Source organism: Aspergillus sydowii (assembly GCF_001890705.1).
Source record: "Aspergillus sydowii CBS 593.65 unplaced genomic scaffold ASPSYscaffold_17, whole genome shotgun sequence".
NCBI lineage: Eukaryota > Fungi > Ascomycota > Eurotiomycetes > Eurotiales > Aspergillaceae > Aspergillus > Aspergillus sydowii.
In genome coordinates, this window is record NW_024467875.1 from 79,282 (window position 1) to 96,028 (window position 16,747).

The 16,747-nt window shown below is 48.1% G+C and overlaps 7 protein-coding genes across 7 annotated transcripts; 4 read left to right on the plus strand and 3 right to left on the minus strand.

The window, feature by feature from the left end:
* Positions 1–1,539: 1,539 nt before the first annotated feature.
* Positions 1,540–4,194, plus strand: ASPSYDRAFT_62235 (putative AAA family ATPase GCN20; the record flags this gene model as incomplete). Its single annotated transcript, XM_040850095.1, has 8 exons — positions 1,540–1,602; positions 1,665–2,390; positions 2,450–2,530; positions 2,588–2,891; positions 2,943–3,116; positions 3,168–3,254; positions 3,306–3,774; positions 3,843–4,194. 8 exons carry the CDS (start codon positions 1,540–1,542, stop codon positions 4,192–4,194), a joined length of 2,256 nt encoding a protein of 751 aa, XP_040696836.1.
* A 336-nt stretch (positions 4,195–4,530) lies between these two features.
* ASPSYDRAFT_163383 (putative MFS myo-inositol transporter) lies at positions 4,531–6,280 on the plus strand (the record flags this gene model as incomplete). The annotated part of the gene is made up of 3 exons (XM_040843160.1): positions 4,531–4,715; positions 4,802–5,098; positions 5,149–6,280. 3 exons carry the CDS (start codon positions 4,531–4,533, stop codon positions 6,278–6,280), a joined length of 1,614 nt encoding a protein of 537 aa, XP_040696837.1.
* Positions 6,281–6,597: 317 nt separating this feature from the next.
* Positions 6,598–8,192, minus strand: ASPSYDRAFT_36597 (uncharacterized protein; the record flags this gene model as incomplete). Its single annotated transcript, XM_040845445.1, has 5 exons — positions 6,598–7,038; positions 7,086–7,180; positions 7,375–7,565; positions 7,649–8,115; positions 8,169–8,192. The coding sequence occupies 5 exons, from the start codon at positions 8,190–8,192 to the stop codon at positions 6,598–6,600; spliced, it is 1,218 nt and encodes a 405-aa protein (XP_040696838.1).
* A 321-nt stretch (positions 8,193–8,513) lies between these two features.
* Positions 8,514–10,275, minus strand: sec13 (GTPase-activating protein SEC13). Its single transcript, XM_040848230.1, has 6 exons — positions 10,147–10,275; positions 10,015–10,059; positions 9,833–9,948; positions 9,738–9,768; positions 9,238–9,647; positions 8,514–9,163 (listed from the first exon to the last, which is right to left on the minus strand). Exons 1-6 carry the CDS (start codon positions 10,147–10,149, stop codon positions 8,839–8,841), a joined length of 930 nt encoding a protein of 309 aa, XP_040696839.1. The 5' UTR covers positions 10,150–10,275; the 3' UTR covers positions 8,514–8,838.
* Positions 10,276–10,613: 338 nt separating this feature from the next.
* On the plus strand, positions 10,614–12,070 carry pex20 (the record flags this gene model as incomplete). The annotated part of the gene is made up of 4 exons (XM_040845446.1): positions 10,614–10,727; positions 10,785–11,606; positions 11,712–11,841; positions 11,922–12,070. 4 exons carry the CDS (start codon positions 10,614–10,616, stop codon positions 12,068–12,070), a joined length of 1,215 nt encoding a protein of 404 aa, XP_040696840.1.
* Positions 12,071–12,639: 569 nt separating this feature from the next.
* On the plus strand, positions 12,640–13,623 carry ASPSYDRAFT_73113 (uncharacterized protein). Its single transcript, XM_040850693.1, has 2 exons — positions 12,640–13,421; positions 13,486–13,623. Exons 1-2 carry the CDS (start codon positions 12,720–12,722, stop codon positions 13,525–13,527), a joined length of 744 nt encoding a protein of 247 aa, XP_040696841.1. The 5' UTR covers positions 12,640–12,719; the 3' UTR covers positions 13,528–13,623.
* A 554-nt stretch (positions 13,624–14,177) lies between these two features.
* On the minus strand, positions 14,178–16,047 carry ASPSYDRAFT_162920 (putative RSC complex subunit Sfh1; the record flags this gene model as incomplete). Its single annotated transcript, XM_040843117.1, has 4 exons — positions 14,178–14,282; positions 14,333–14,417; positions 14,465–15,631; positions 15,695–16,047. 4 exons carry the CDS (start codon positions 16,045–16,047, stop codon positions 14,178–14,180), a joined length of 1,710 nt encoding a protein of 569 aa, XP_040696842.1.
* Between the last annotated feature and the right edge of the window lie 700 nt (positions 16,048–16,747).

Below are 16,747 nucleotides of genomic sequence, written 5' to 3' on the forward strand. Positions count from 1 at the left end.
CGAACACTTTAAACCGGTTGGGAATTGGAGGTGCTCGCTCACTTTTGCCTGCCTAACACATACATACGTAGTACTATTCTGTAGAGATGCCTTGGTAGCTTCCGCGAGGCCTGTTGGCTACTCCAGTTATGCAGAACGGAGTACGCATTAACACGTTATCGTCACCATGACATATCACATTTTGTTTATCCCAATGGTTTCTAAAACATTAATCTCAAAAGAACCCCGAAGAGCCGATGGAATTGGAGTGGTAAAACAATGTATTGTGGTACGATGATTTTGCCCCTCAAGCGCGACCGCTTCAGCCAGTCAACGCTCAATCTGTTTGCATCTTCCTGACAAGAGCGCCGTGTTGCCACTTGCCAACACATTGCACAGCCTCACGAAGTACGGAGTATCACACCCCGGAAAGAGTAATGATTACTATTGGCTATTTTAGTGTCGACCTGCCAGACAACTGCCCGCTGTCAGATCTCTTGAGTGTTTGACTTTCACTTCCCTTCATTCTTTGCATAGCCCTTGCTCGCGAGCCTCTCGAGTCCCGACGAGAGGGAGGTCGCCCTGGAATCTCCTGGCGGACCGCTGGACCCTTTAAGAGTAATTTCCCTTGCTTCCTGAGCCTGGGCACCCGGCAAAGCAGATGTAATTTTTGAAAATTCTTGATACATAAGCCTCTATTATTGATTGCATGGACCTTTCGTTCTAACCCTGTCACCATTCTCAGGCCACTGCATGATGGCCTCCTTCGGTTTTATCTCCTCGACAACCGACCACCGAAGACGCATCTGTGTATCAATTTGGCGGCACTAAGCTAGGATGGCACAGACTTTATTGGCAAATGCCCTCCTCCCCCGCTAACCGATATGAAATCTCGAACTTTCGAGGTTAGGGTATTTCTTGCGGTCGTCTGGCACTTACCCTTTGGAACCAGGGAGCATTGTTGTATCTCGGATTAACGTCTGGATAATACCTATTTTAAGCAATTGAGTAAGGTTGGCACGGTCACAGTGTTTCGCCTCAAACGACTTCCTTGATTTTGATCTGATGTGCATACGGAGAAGCCAATATATATCGAATCGGCGATGGGATTTGGGGTTTTGGTGTCACCTCGCTGGAAAATCGGAAGTAGTATACAATCACGTGATAATTATATCACGTGATCTTTTATGGATCGCACAAGTAAACCCTTGGAAGTCAGTGGGAAAAGAATGTTAAGCTTCCTGAGAGAAAAGGTCTTGCAGAATTATAGTACCTGGAGGTAATTCAAATGACTCATTGTGAGTGATAAATATTGTGTGCATATTGCTTAGTTACGCACACTGCTTGTTCACAATATGGGCCAGAGCAGCTACTCCACAATTCCGCCACTTCAAAGTCTTGCGGTTACAACCAAATCGGCTCGAGGAGGTGGTAATCAATCAGCTCAACGCATGAAATAGGGACCTTTGAAAGTGTCGTCATAATCATATTTGGGGGGAATACATCTATCATTATCGTCTCCCATTGTGTAATCTCGACTCAAGCGCAAGTGGCTCCGACATGGAGACGGAACTGCAGGCTCAGATTCCTGGTCTCGACCGGGTGATCTCTGAGTATTCGGTTGTGAGTCTGCGCAGGAGTTATCCTAATATATCTTCTTAGTTTTCAAACTAACATAATTTCAGGGATACTTGACCCATGCGTCGAACGCCTATGTTGAAGATGCAAATGCCCCGTCTCCAGTGGCAGAAGCCGCTGATATGGTTACGGAGTTACTTGTCTCTGCCTCTGGAGATTTCTCCACTCAAAATGAAGAGGCGATTCGCAACCTTGTCGAGAAGTTTATTTCATCTCTCAGGGCTTCTGATAACGTCGACCCTGAGCGGAGACAGATGCCCTTTGCCGCTAAGAAACTTGACCAGGCCATCAATGTCGGTTCGCAGCGGAATATGTCCTCAACATTAGGTCTGGCTGGAGGCAACGTCGATCTCGAGTCTGTTGGTACACGGAAGATGGAATCGCGCGTTGATCGTAAGAAGCTGGAGAAGGCCGAACGTAAGATCCGCGCCAAACAGGAGAAGAAGCAGATGAAAACCGTGCAGTACGAAGCATCTCGTCTGCTTAATGAACCTGATGCTGCTATGTCTTACGAAGAGTTCTTTATGGCTGTCAACCCTCTCCAACTGGGCTCGGACTCTCAAGCAAAGAGCAAGGATATCAAACTTGACGGTATCGATATCACAGTTGGTGGTAACCGCATTCTCACGGAAGCTGCCCTCACACTGGCGTATGGTCGTCGCTATGGTCTTGTTGGCCAGAACGGTATTGGTAAGAGTACACTGCTTCGCGCTCTGAGCCGTAGAGAAGTGGCCATTCCAAGCCATATTTCGATTCTTCACGTCGAACAAGAAGTATGTCCTCTCAACCCGGTCATGGAGACTTCATCAAAGACAGCACTGACTTTCCAAAGATTATGGGTGATGATACACCAGCCATCCAAGCTGTGTTGGATGCAGATGTGTGGCGTAAGCGTCTTCTTGCCGACCAGGATGTCAGTTAAACACAGGCGGATCACCAAATTCAACTCACCCTGCTAACGTTGTCATAGAAAATTACCAAACAACTTACGGCCCTTGAAACGGAAAGGTCTTCCATGGCGGATACCTCTACCGATGCTGCTAGGCTCGATCATGAGAGGGAGGGTCTTGACATCACGTTGAATGATATTCACTCAAAACTTGCAGAGATGGAGTCGGATAAGGCTGAATCCCGAGCCGCCAGTATTTTAGCCGGTCTTGGTTTTTCTTCTGAGCGCCAGCAGTACGCAACAAAGACCTTCTCTGGTGGTTGGCGTATGCGCTTGGCTCTAGCGCGTGCTTTGTTCTGTGAACCCGATTTGCTCCTTCTTGATGGTAAGACTGTAAAACCATGCGTTTCTATTCCAAGCATCTGACTCGATACAGAACCGTCCAACATGTTGGATGTGCCGTCTATTACTTTCTTGTCAAACTACCTTCAAGGATATCCTAGCACTGTTCTCGTGGTTTCCCACGACAGAGCATTCTTGAACGAAATTGCTACCGATATTGTTCATCAACATTCCGAGCGGCTAGACTACTACAAGGGTGCTAATTTTGGTAAGTCTCATACCCCATAGTAGATTCTCAACTGCGGAACTAACTGAATAGACTCCTTCTATGCGACGAAGGAGGAGAGAAAGAAGCAGGCCAAACGCGAATATGAGAAGCAAATGGCTGAACGGGCGCATCTGCAAGGTTTGTAATTTCCACTCTTAGCCCTCCCATAGCATACACTAACCAGATTAGCGTTCATTGACAAGTTCCGTTATAATGCTGCCAAGTCGTCTGAGGCTCAATCAAGAATCAAAAAGTTAGAGAGGATGCCTGTTTTAACAGCACCAGAGAGTGACTATGTTGTGCACTTCAAATTCCCCGAGGTTGAGAAGCTTTCTCCCCCTATTGTGCAAATGACGGAAGTCACCTTCGGTTACTCAAAGGACAACCTTTTGCTGAAGAATGTCGATCTCGATGTTCAACTCGACTCTCGTATTGGAATCGTCGGACCCAACGGTGCTGGTAAGACAACAGTGTTGAAGTTGCTCACTGGTGCGCTTGAGCCCACCTCCGGTCTTATGTCGCAGCACGCAAGGTTGCGAATCGGATACTTTGCACAGCATCACGTAGATGCATTGGATATGACAACAAGTCCCGTGAGTTTTATGGCCAAAACATACCCTGGAAAGACAGATGAAGAGTATCGCCGACACCTTGGAGCGTAAGTTTCCGCCCAACTAGGAAGTATGACTATTTGGATATATTACTAACGAGCGTTGTTTGTGATAGGTTCGGTATTACCGGTATGACTGGTCTCCAGCGCATGGAGTTACTCTCCGGAGGTCAAAAATCTCGTGTTGCTTTCGCCTGCCTGTCATTGACGAACCCACACATCCTTGTTCTTGACGAACCTTCTAACCACCTGGATATTGAGGGTATGGATGCACTTTCAGAAGCACTGCAAAACTTCGAAGGAGGTGTTGTTATGGTATCACACGATGTGACAATGCTACGGAATGTTTGCACCAGCTTATGGGTCTGCGACAAGGGTACAGTACAAAAGTTCGATGGCACAGTCGATGCGTACAAGAAGAAGATCAGCGCTCAAGCGGACGAAGCTGGAGTAGCAGCGGCTCAATAGGCATTTGGAAGCAAATCCGCAGACTAGGATATAACATTCAAAACCATGCTGTCGCAATAACTACTGATCCAGCTTACATCGTGTAGTCTGTAATTTAGTTCATCTTGTCTTTGTCAACGGTGTGCTAGTTTGCGGTCAGTCCCGGCTGGCGTCCCGTCGGCATCTGATATTTCTGGAAACGGCTGTGTGGGTCCCGTGAGCACCGAAACTCCGATGGGACCTTTACCCCATAATTTATGGTCATCTCAGTTCAGAGATTCGGCCGGTGTATATTTAAAGATTATACGCTCGAGTGTTCGTGACAAATGTCGTCAGAAAGATCAACAAGCTTCAATTATGAGTAGCAGAGACGAACGCGACCCGTCTGCCTCCCATGCTCCGCTCCTCGCTCCAGAGTCTTCGGCCAGACAGCATGACGACACAGACCAGTCACCCCAGCTCACAGTAGGACAGTCAAGCGGCCGATTCATTTGGTATCTAACATTTTCGGCTGGTATTAGTGGGCTTCTTTTTGGTTATGAGTACGTGCATCTCTGAGACCACACCTTCAAGACCATCAGAATCTGCAGTCCGCTGTTCATCAGTGCTAACAGTTAGATTGCTACAGTACGGGCGTCATCTCGTCGACCCTTGTGTCTATCGGCTCTAACTTATCAAACCGGCCCCTCACAACCTTGGATAAAAGCCTCATCACCTCTTCCACAAGTCTCTTTGCTCTTATTGCAAGCCCGCTGGCGGGAATTTTGGCAGATAAGCTGGGTCGGAGGAAGGTTATACTTGTCGCTGACGTTCTGTTTACGGTTGGATCATTTATTCAGGCCATTACGAATGAAGTATGGGGAATGATTATTGGACGGAGTATAGTTGGTCTTGCAGTTGGCAGTGCTAGCCTGGTCACTCCTCTGTATGCAACATGCCGAAACGCAGGGAACAAGATGCTGACTTCGACCACAGGTATATATCGGAATTAGCACCATCAAATGTGCGAGGGAGACTTGTTACAATACTGAGCCTGTTTATCACCGGTGGTCAAGTGGTGGCATACATTATTGGCTGGATATTCTCCTATGCCCGGGGAGGTTGGCGCTGGATGGTGGGTCTTGGAATGCTTCCGGCAGTGCTCCAGCTTATGATACTTGTCGCTTTACCTGAGACACCTCGGTGGCTGGCGCAGGCAGGCTTTGAGAGCAAGGCTCTGAATATTCTGTCAAAGGTCTATCAACACAACCCTGACAGCGATCAGATTGCGAAACAAATCCTGCGAGATATTCAACAAGAGGTTGAGGAGGAAGAAGAATTGAGCCAAAACAAGACATTCGAAAGTGGCATACAATGGGTTGATGGTATTAAGCAGCGGGCGCATGACCTATTCAATATTGGAGGCAATCGAAGGGCGTTGGCAATAGCCGTGATGTTACAAGCATTACAACAGCTTTGTGGATTCAATTCGCTCATGTATTTTTCGGCTACCATCTTCTCACTTCTCTCCTTCACCTCGCCAACCCTTACCTCCTTGTCCGTGGCCATGACGAACTTTCTCTTTACGTTGCTTGCGTTTGTTTACATTGACCGAATTGGGCGTCGCCGGATCCTTCTCTATTCGATACCCGTCATGGTTGCTTCGCTTTTCGTTTGTGCCCTGACATTCTCCTCTGTGACGTTACCGGACATGTCACCAGAATCGCAAGCACCCGAAGCCACTGCGGATGATTCTATCCTCCCACTCATCATCCTCCTATGCCTCACCATCTACACAGCAGCCTATGCCTTTGGATTGGGCAATGTGCCTTGGCAGCAATCAGAGCTCTTCCCTCTGAATGTGCGCTCTCTCGGATCGGCTCTTGCCACTGCAACGAACTGGGGCTCTAATTTCATAGTCGGGCTTACTTTCCTACCTATGCTGGAGCTGTTGTCTCCTAGCCTCGTCTTCACGCTTTACGGGCTTGTTGGCGTAGTCGGCTGGTTCGGCGTACGAGCTATCTATCCTGAAATGAGCGGGCTCAATTTAGAGGACGTGAAGGCCCTCCTTGCAGATGGTTGGGGAGTGAGAGAGAGCTTAACAAGGGCTCACGATAGGCTGTCTTGATATCACTACCGATAGACAAATTTTGTATTGGATAGTTTAAATAGAGCCATTTCTTGTTTTTATCGCTATTAAATAGCCAATACTGGTAGAAAGGCTTGGCGGGGGTGTTTGAAAAGGCCACGCTATATGCCAATACGATGAGATATCGTATACTGATAATCCTCTTTCATATATCAGAACCAGGTAAAGCGTCTTTCGAACAAACAAAAAGAAAAGAAGGTCGTCATTAAACTGGGCCAATATCTAACCCCGTACCGGGAACAGTGGCTTCCAAGATCAAACACGAGCCTTGATGTTGTGATCATTCGCAAGGAACATCATATGCACCAGAAAATGAATGGTCCTTTATCTCCAGTATCTTCATCTGCTCGAGGGTCCCACCAGTGTCCAACCATGAGGGAACTTCCCGGGATGACTACACCCGAATACGCATATATCGAAGTGAAATCGTCATGCATGTCCATTGGAGGCCATGACTCACTGAAAAGAGATCCCAGGGCCCCGTGGGGCCCCTGCCAGTTACTAGATTCATATGTGACGAAGGTAATGCGGGACCAGCATCCACATATCCCGCCGCCATAGATTTTCTCAATGAACCCGCGTACTAGAGCTGATCGATCGCCTCCAGAACCATGATATGTCTGGATGCCGCGGAAAAATGTGCATTTATCGCCACCCCGGCATCGGAACTCGCTGACATACTGTTCAAAAAGGTCAGGCCAATTACTGGGGTCAGGATGCTCTTCGAATTGAAGTGTCTGGGTATGGTGAGTCTCCGTGGGTGATCCAAAAATAAGGTACTTACTATGTGTTCAACTTCAACTATGTGGCCGTTGAAATCAGCGCAGGTTTGTCGAACTTCAAGCTCTGACACTGCGGGTGGGTGCGGGCAAATGCATGCTGGGGCGTGTTAGCATCTATCAGTATATCCCACAATGACGGACAGAAGGTTATACGGAACGAAGACTGACATTCGTACCCTAGCCAAGAGAGAGGAAGTTTTCGTTTTTCGTCATATAAAGTACGGCCCATCGGACTTGGAGGAGCTGGTCTGTGATATTTGGGTAAACTCATATATGCGGTATGGAACGTACCCTCATCCGGATTAAGAAGATGGCGAAGCCAGAAATTCCTGATGTCAATAGCGACATCCATTGACAATTCGAATTTCACGTCTATAAGTTCGTTTTCTGCCTCTGGTAAAGCATAAACAGCTCCAATATCATAATCAGTTCTCAGACAGCGAACATGCATGGACGGATCCAATGCCAGGTAAGTAAGAAACCTGCACAACAAAGCACTAATAGTCAGTTATTGCCGTTCTCAGCTCTACATGGTAGAATTTTTATTTTATTTTATTTTATTAACTTTTCTTTTATCTTTTTTGAAAGGGGTATCACCAATTGGACGGCACAAAACAGATCCGAAGGAGGATCAGGCTTTCTCATCATATAGCCGCTCACAGGTCTATTGAGGAACTCGGTGTTGTAAAGCACCTCGCGAAGACAGTTAAAATTTTTTGGGACCTCATTCGATTTGTCCTGGTAAAGTCCATCACAAATCATGTCTCTTAGAAGCTCTAACCAGTACGTTTGTTTCTCCATTCGACCATACTTAAAGTCGACGGCCCTAGCGAGCACGATGGTCCGAATTTGGTACTCGATTTTATAGTCCACAACACTTAGCTTCAGAATTTCATCATAAGTATCTCGAAACAGTCTTCTCCAGACATGCGATTCAGCGGGTAGGATTTTGGCTGCCAGATCAGATGAGCACTGGGCAAAATTGATCCTATCTGCGTTGGTTGGGAGTAGGTACGCGATATTCTGTATCAACTAAGACGAGATGTATCAGTAGTATAGAGGCTTGTCCCTTGGGGATCACACACCTCAGTAGGAAGCTGCAGGAACATATTCAGTTGACCACCTGTGGCTGTGATACCCTGCTTGCTTATATTCGTCGAGCTTAGCATTGTAGTCCAGGTTGGGAAACAAAAGTGAAAAAGCCGAAGTGAGAAAGCTAAAGTGAGAAAAGCAAGTGTTTAGAGTGAAGTGCCTGCGCTGCGGAAAGATTCAGTTGAGCTTAGGCCGCCGTAACAGCTCGACTTGACGCTCTTGTTGCCTCTCAAAAGGATTTCTCGCGAGAACTAGGTCGGCTGGACCTCCTCCGTGCACACCTCGGCTCCCAAACTAGTACCACGCGAGCAATCAGCAATGGCATGCTCTCCGGTGCCGCTTCAACCGCGGACCGTATTTCCCTCACTTTCGGTCTCGTCAAAATATGGTGAGTCCAGAAGAGCAGGTGGGCTTCGCATCAAATGACACACTCGTCACATACGTAGCTACCTTGTCTATGTGTACATATGAGAAGTGAGACCATCTAGCTGTTTAAGGAGACTTGGTACGATTAAACCAAGCCGACCGTACCATGTTCGACACGCTTATGGAAGACATTGGAATTATCCGTTGACCTTATAAAAGACCAAGTTTTATCGTGGAGGAAATAGGAAAATCGAATATAGTAAATAAGACAACAACCCCGTTACCAAAGAAAGAAGATCATTCCTCGATGTCTTTTACCTTCTCCCATTGCCCCCGCAGGTTCTCCTTCCACAAACTAACCTTGTTATCTCCGCCACTCACAGCAAGAATGTTTCCACTAGGGCTCCAGCTCACCCGCCACACAACGTTATCGAATTCGAGCACCTGGCTCGTCCACTGAGAAGGGTTTGACAAATCCGCAGTCCAAACTCGAACAGTCTTGTCCTGTGATGCAGACGCGATGTACGACTTAGAGAGGATGCTAGGCGACCAAGCAACGTCACGAACCCAATCAGAATGCCCTTCCAGGGTCTGGGTGGGACTGTAGGTCTTTGTGTCTGGGCTAAAGTAAGGAATACTGTATTAGCAATTTCGTCACTCACACTTAAACAGGCACGCGTAGTAGGCAATACGTACTTGTAATCCCAAATCTTAAGTAGATTATCACTGCCGCCCGTCACAAATCGCCGCTGTTGTCCAGGTCCAGGGTTTGAGCTAACGATACTACCAGGGGCGGCGGCGGGTGCCCAGCTAATAGAGTTGACACCCATTCCGTGGGCATGGAAAATCTGGTGCGTCCAGCTGTTATCGCGGAACTCGAGCACAGAGACATGACCATCGGACGAAGCGCAGGCAAGCAAACATCCGGTTTCATGAGGAGCCCAGGAAATCATGTTCACAGAGGCGGTATGAAGGGAGAAGTCGAAGACTTTCGTCCAAGCACCACTGCCAATAGGGGCAGTGGAGCTTTGGTGCTGCTCGCGCCAGATAAGCACTTTTCCATCGTAGGAAGAAGATGCGAGAATTGTGCCGAACTTGGGGTGTGCCTATTATGCGGGTGCGCACGGGTTAGTCTAGACGGCGTCCGTTATATGCCTATACTGATATTCCAGCCCGACGATTCTCTGTATACGTACCCATTCGACACACCATACTGGACCCTCATGGCTGTGCAAGTTCATATTAGCAATTGGGCGCGTTTGGCACATACAGGCGCCAGATGAGTACTCACCCTTTCAAGGTCTCAATAAGTTTATGCGCCTCGCCTTCGATCTCGAATATCTTTATTGTCTTGTCGGAGGAGCATGTCGCCAATCGGCGGCCGTAATAGTCAAGACCGGCATCGTGCTGGAAGGCGCGGTAGAAGTCAGACCGGATACATCATATAATATCAGACTCCAAGATGGAACATACGATCATGTCATCGTGACCAGAATTCGATATCACTTGGGCAGCAGCCTAGACGCCGAAGAGGGGGGTTAGGTCAGTCTAAGAGTCCGCAGCCGCTTTTTCGAGCAACGAGAGCAATTGGTTGGGGAAACATACCATTCTGGCCTATTTGCAGCTCTATAACGGTAGGTAGAGATGTATTATTAGGGTGATCTAGGGTGATTGCGACGGTGGTGGCAGCGGGACGCCGAACATTGGTCTAAACAACAGCAAAACACCAGCTGGTCCGTTTCGCCGCCATTTGGCTGTGGTGTGGGTGATCTTATCTTATCGTTTGCTGACTCAGCGGTATCGGCACGTGAGAGTCGGGCCTCGGCTTTATTGCTCTACGTACTAATTACCCAGCTGCCCCACGATTCCCTTCTTTGCCTCTGCATATCAGACGCCGACCTCCACTTTATCCTGCTTGGTCTTCTTTCTCTTACTTCGTGTATTCTACGACCTACATACATATGTCTTTAACTCGGCTCCTCTGAACATATTTCCTTGGTTGAGCAAAAAAACGTTGTATTGTATTCGGAGAAATACGGCATCTACCCTATCTACCCTATCCGTCGGCAATCATGAGTGACGCTCTTTGTGGACCATCGAACGCGCTGCAGAATTTCCAGAAGCATGCTTCTGTTGACCGGACACTGCAGCAGGATAGACTGATATCGCGCCAATCGCCTTCACATGTAAGCTACTTACTTCTCATGGACAATCTCCCCTAAATCTAACACCTTCCGTCTCAGGGTTTCCGCTCTCAGAACCCCAGTGAGGGGATACTGGACCCTGAATTTGCTGCTTTCGAGTCAAGCAATTCGGTAGGAGCTCCATTACCCGACATTCAACATGGAGGTCATTTTATCGCGCCCCCACCACAAATGCCCATGCCTCATGCCGCGGAAGCTCCGAACTGGGCAGCGGATTTCCAGAATCTTCACATCTCAGCATCGCCGCAACCTACACATCATCAGCCCAGGCCATCTGCAGCCCCCATGTCAGCAGCTCCGCAGCAGGCTTGGCATGGTGAGTTCATGAGGCAGCAGCAGCAGCAAACATCTGTACTGCAACAGAACCAACCGTTTAGTCAAAGATTTCAGCCATCCTTTACATCCAACTATGCCATGAATAGCTCGACTATGGGTAATTATGTGCCTGCACAAGAAGCTGTAGCCAGCAAAACCTCGGCGGTTGACGCATTTGATGAATCTGCTTTCGAAGCTGCATTTGAGCAGGCCAAAGCGGATATGACATCTCAGTTTGAAGCTTCAGCACTCGAAACAGACGTTAGTGATGTCAATTTGGATAACAAGAGCTCTACCGAAGAGGTATCACTGCAGCCAACCAATCAGGAGACAATACGAATTGGATCGGACACAATCCCACAAGTCGACAGGGACGATTCTCAAATGGCAGCGAATGATGCAGACGAGCTTGCCCGGACGGCGGGACATCTATTGAATAGTGTCAGTCATGAGACCAATCAGAAGTTCCGAGAAAGCAATTTCTTAGCATTGATGCGGCGCATTCGAGACCGTGAGGTTCAGGTTGAAGGGGATGAATTTCGCGAAGTCAGTACCGGTCCGTGATTGTCGTAGATTTCGGCTGGCGTGACCCGTGCGCTGGTATAATTGAATCTTTCAAGCTGGCGTTTGTCTCTGCTAATCAACATCCAGACCGCGCAGTCTCTACATCCCGGTGGCGAGTATTACCCGGAAGGCAAGCGGCAGCAGGAGCTTGAAGGAAAACGATCTTGGAAGCCTATCGGGCAAAATGACTATGTGCATGTTGCATTTAACGAAAATAGTAAGTGATGGCATAACGGTGATGACCACTCAATTCGCCGGATAAAAGCACATGTTCCGAGATCTGACGATGTGCAACAGGTATCGATTCGGAACGTCTGGCAGCTCACGTAGCAAGTGATGCGGATCCAAATCTCCCCAATACCGCAACCACCAGCAGTTCTCAACTTGGAAATGCGGATTATGACTCACTCTATGCAAGCTGGAATCATGGAGACCGGTGGGCTTAGATGAAATTGTCTTTATGCTTATACCCAATAGTTCTGTGTTTGCGAGTCAGCGCGAGCGGTGATTACTTATTGCATTAGACAATTGCAATGGCCTATCGAGGAGGGACAAGGGGTTTCATTTTTGACCACCTTATTGCATCAGTTTCCGAATTTACAATCACACAGGCAGTTCTGAATTGTGGTGCATGCTATTGATGGTTAACAATGCACGTGACCCCTATTGATGAGCGAGGACAATCGGGGCTTCTCAATAAGCAATTCAAGTCCATGGTTTGATTGTTGCCAGCCTCTCGCCTATTGAGCTCATTTCGTCGTCAATTGAGATGGACTGGGCTCAATTTATTTTTGCTGTTATTTTTCTATTTTCCTTTTTTCTCGTTACCATTGTAGTGCTAATCACCCCCACCTTTTTGAGCTATGGCAAGGGTCTTGGATGTTGCACACATGTATGTTTAGCTACCTATCTCCATTTATCTATAGTGATAATTTCCATGGTTACTTTGACCCTTTTGCAGACGCCTACTCTCCAAACTTATCTAGCGACATACTGCGCCAGCTAGCAAAATATACGTGTAATGACCACCAGCCGTGATCCATTGGTATACATATATAACCACATCATACACACGTCCTACAAATAGACACGACAATGCACCCTCCTCCAAACGACAACCAAGATCATCCTTTCCACCAATATCTCCCAAAGCTCACAGCGCACACTCGATTCCAACCTCCCCTGACATCCATGGTTACAAATCCTAGCCAACCATCCACAAGATATATACCCGCCGTCACCCACCAAGAGCCCGACCTCGAATACGATAACAATCAGGATGAATACGACGACTATTACGACCGCGAAGACATGGTCGAATACTACCAAACCCCGGCAGCAACTCCAGTCCCAGCGCCAAGTGCAAGCCCCGGAAATAATTCGAGACCAATAACGGTAAACCTCAACTCCTCTATTCAAATCATTGGAGACGGAAACTCCGTTGCCATTGCCTCAGGCGAGGCGCAATCTCAGATACGGACACCGGGAACAGACAGGAACACCCCCACAAGTCGTACTTGGAATCCCAAGCCCAAGCTCACGAATACTATAACGGCTATTAGCGCTGCTCTGCAGCAATCTGGTGCTATGGCGCCTATGCATGCGGAATCAAAAGCGGGCCATGTTTCCTCTGGTCCAGCTGCTGCAGCGCCTGCGGCGGTGGAAATAAATTTTGACGCTGGAGTGAAGATTAAGGGATGTCAGAATGTGGTTTGTTTTGGGGCATTTGCTCCCCGTGCTGGTGGGTTGAAGGCGAATAGCCATAATCAAGCCGCAAGAAAAAGACGAGCTCAGTCGGTACGATAGATCTCTCTATCTATATACTTGGTTTGAAGACTCGCTAACCTCCTTATCCCCTCAGGAACCAGTCAGTGGTCTGGAGACGAAGAGATATAGGAGATAAATATTGAGATGTTCAGCGTCATTAGCATATTGATCTCCTCGTGATCCCGCAGGTTTCCGGAGAGGTCGGATAGCCAGATACTTGTTGTTTTTCGGTCGAAACAGGATCATGTTTGTGAACTACGAGTTTTATGAATGTAACCCAAGACATCTGAGCCCCATTGTTTGTAATCAAGATATTCTTCACTTAATAGTAGCAAGCGCCCTGTCTAACCCTGTAAACTAAATTTCCGATTCTATCTTTCATCCCTTCTAGCAGTAGAGAAAAGCAATGAAGGGAGATAAAAAAAGAAAGCAAGAAATCACCCGCCACTCCATCCATCATGGAAAAGTATACATATTCNCGATATAAAGAGACAGAAGGTGTTGAAAGGGCAAGAGGTTAAAAAACCGAAGTGAAAGAAACAAAAATAAGCTCGAATGGCAGTGTCGATTAGAATAAGTACGCCAGTGCTGACTGCGAAGGGTTCATTAGATATCATGGCCAAGTTTAATAGTACAAGGACTAATTTCCAAAATGAAGGCGGCAGGGATCGGGCTCTCAGTTGGAGGCAGGATATATCATATTCAAGCCCAGCTTACTGATCCTTTTGACTGTAAGTCGTAGAACATGCTCAGAACTTGATGCCTCCAAATGGCCGAGAAGAATACTTATATCCGTCCTGTTATCGGCAAGTCGTGACGGTGTAGATTCCTCGACCACTCGGGGACAACCTTGTCTCGCTCGTATAAGAGACCGCAGTTATGACAAAGAGTCTGGTCCCAAGTTAGCAAGCGTAGACTAAATATGACGAGTTTGCATTTACCCTTGGCCCGGCCGGCCCGTCTCGTACAGCCCATACTGCTGAACCCCATACCATGCAGTTATTGCACCGCCAATGTTGTCGTTCCCTACAATTGTTAGTTGCTAGGAGGCAAGAAAGGTAGAGTAGACAAACCAGTCAGACAGTGTACCACCGCCTCCACCATAACCAGCGCCTGATCCAGTGTCCGGCGTACCTCGCCCACCGGGGGTGCCTCCCCTCCCTAACGGGCTGAGACTGCGGAAACGTCTCTTCCGCTTATTCCTCTCGCCACGACCCAGGGGCGTCTCACTATCAACATCAAAGAAGCCGCTTCCTTGCCGTGAGACTTCTGGTGTAATGCCCGCCGTTGAAGAGAACCGCGCGGTTTCGCGACGTAACCGTCGAATCTGCCTCTCACGATCTCCCTCGCGCTTCTCAATTTCTTCCTTTGACAGTGTTTCAACCTTCGGTTCCCACTCGTCTCCGAGACCTTCAGGATCATATCGCCAACCCGCCTCAGCTCCGTTCGCGGCTTGATTATCGATCTCATTTCTGTAGCTTCCTAGACCACTAATGAGCCCACCACTTTCACATACTTCCTTTTTAAGTTTCAAAACGGCTTCATATATCCCATGTGCGATTGCTCCAACCCACTCCCCTCCTAGGCCAAGGTCCGCACACGTAATCCTTGCGAACTCCTCAGCCATTCCAGGAGGATGTAGAAGTGACCATTCGAACTTGTCCGTATACAGCTTGTTCTGTAAGTTTATGTTCAGATTGATCATGCATCTATAGGCATCATCTGGGTTCAAAATGCTGTCGTTCACAAGTGGTTCCTTTGTTGCTGTCACTAGATTGGCTTTGCTGTCCGGGGTTGCAACCTGCGTAGGTATAGGAGTGGAGGAAGCGTCACGCGACAGACCTGCTTGTGAAGCAGCAGGCTTTGGCTGTGTGCTCTGAAACAATGGGTGTAGTGCGACGCCGGCATATTCCTCTAATTGCTGGCGAATTTGCGTAGCGATCGCCAGGGTCATCGCCTGTTGGTTAGGGAGGTCCAGATCGTGAACGAACCCGAAAGCAAACTCCTCAGGAGTCGCAAACGCCTCGTGAAGATTCCACATAAACGTGTCCTTGATTCGAAAGGCGGGTAATGGGTCTGGCTTCTTGTACGCAGGCAATGTTGGGTTGATCGCCGGGTCAAGGACATTCCGGGGCAGCTGGAAGGGCTCTTGAGGCTGATGCGCCGGGACCTCGAGGTCAATTCGAATGGGTATAAGGGTCAGAGGAAGTTGCGCTTGTATCTGCAATTGGTCGGCACACCTAATCGAAGGACGGCGCAAATCAGCAAAGATCGAGACAATCAAGTTCAGTTCAAAAACTTACGCGGGCCGCAACATCTTTTTGATCATCCAGTCCCGAAATATACCTTGGACCTCTACAGGGGCGTGCGCTTCTTTCCCTAATTTTTCGGCCAGCGCCGCCTTGTCAAAAGAGGGCTCCTCTCGTCGAAGACTCCTTAGACCCGTAGGGCGCCGGGGTCCTTCACTATCATCAAAGTCTTCATCGTCGTAGCCATCTTCTGCGTAATTGATGGCCGTGGTCCCCCGTTTCGTGGTACGCGGTGTCGGTCCAACCTGGGTCTGGGGAATGACGGGCGTGAAGAGCGCGTTCGCATATTGACGCACTCGTGGGGGGTAAGACGTGATATAACCTCGAAGAGGGGACATGTTGGCCATCTAGATGGACAGTAACATGTCCCTGTCGCTCAGCGTCCCGGCCTTGGGAAGTTTGAGCTGCGATCTGCGAGTAGATAAATAGCGTCTGCGAATTTGATCGATCAAGGATGGTCGGACCGGCGAAGGGGAAAAACGAAAGACTAGAAGGACAATGCTGGTGGTCGCGCGAATATAATGTGTCGAACAACAAAAGGTTCGAGTGAGCTATTTTGCAAAGTCTAATTGTCCCTGCTGCTTGGGTTAGGAATACTTCCAGCGCGAGTTGGACTCCTCAGTCTAAGAGAGTGATCGCGCTCAAGCTCCGCGTTTTGCCAAAGGCGCTAGCCTCATTCCAGAACCAGCATCACGTGATGACCACCGCCTACAACCAACCCAACAGCAATTATGAGCATGTGCGTTGACAAACAAGAATGAACCAGTAGTCGGAAAAAGTATAAATATATTCAGCATAGCTGAAATTATATTATTTAGTAAATGCCGCTACAAAGGTCTGCGTGCACCTGATTCTTGGCGATTCATAGACGACAAACTATAGGAAGAGAGAATTGGACGAAGATGGAGGCAAGAGGACAGAACAAACAGAAGATAAATCAATGTATGGAAGCCAGCCTGAGAGTGAGCACTATAAACAGGGGTGCACGAGCACCCAACAATTCACAGACGCCAATATTTTAGCTCTGTAGGCGTAGACTCGAAAACC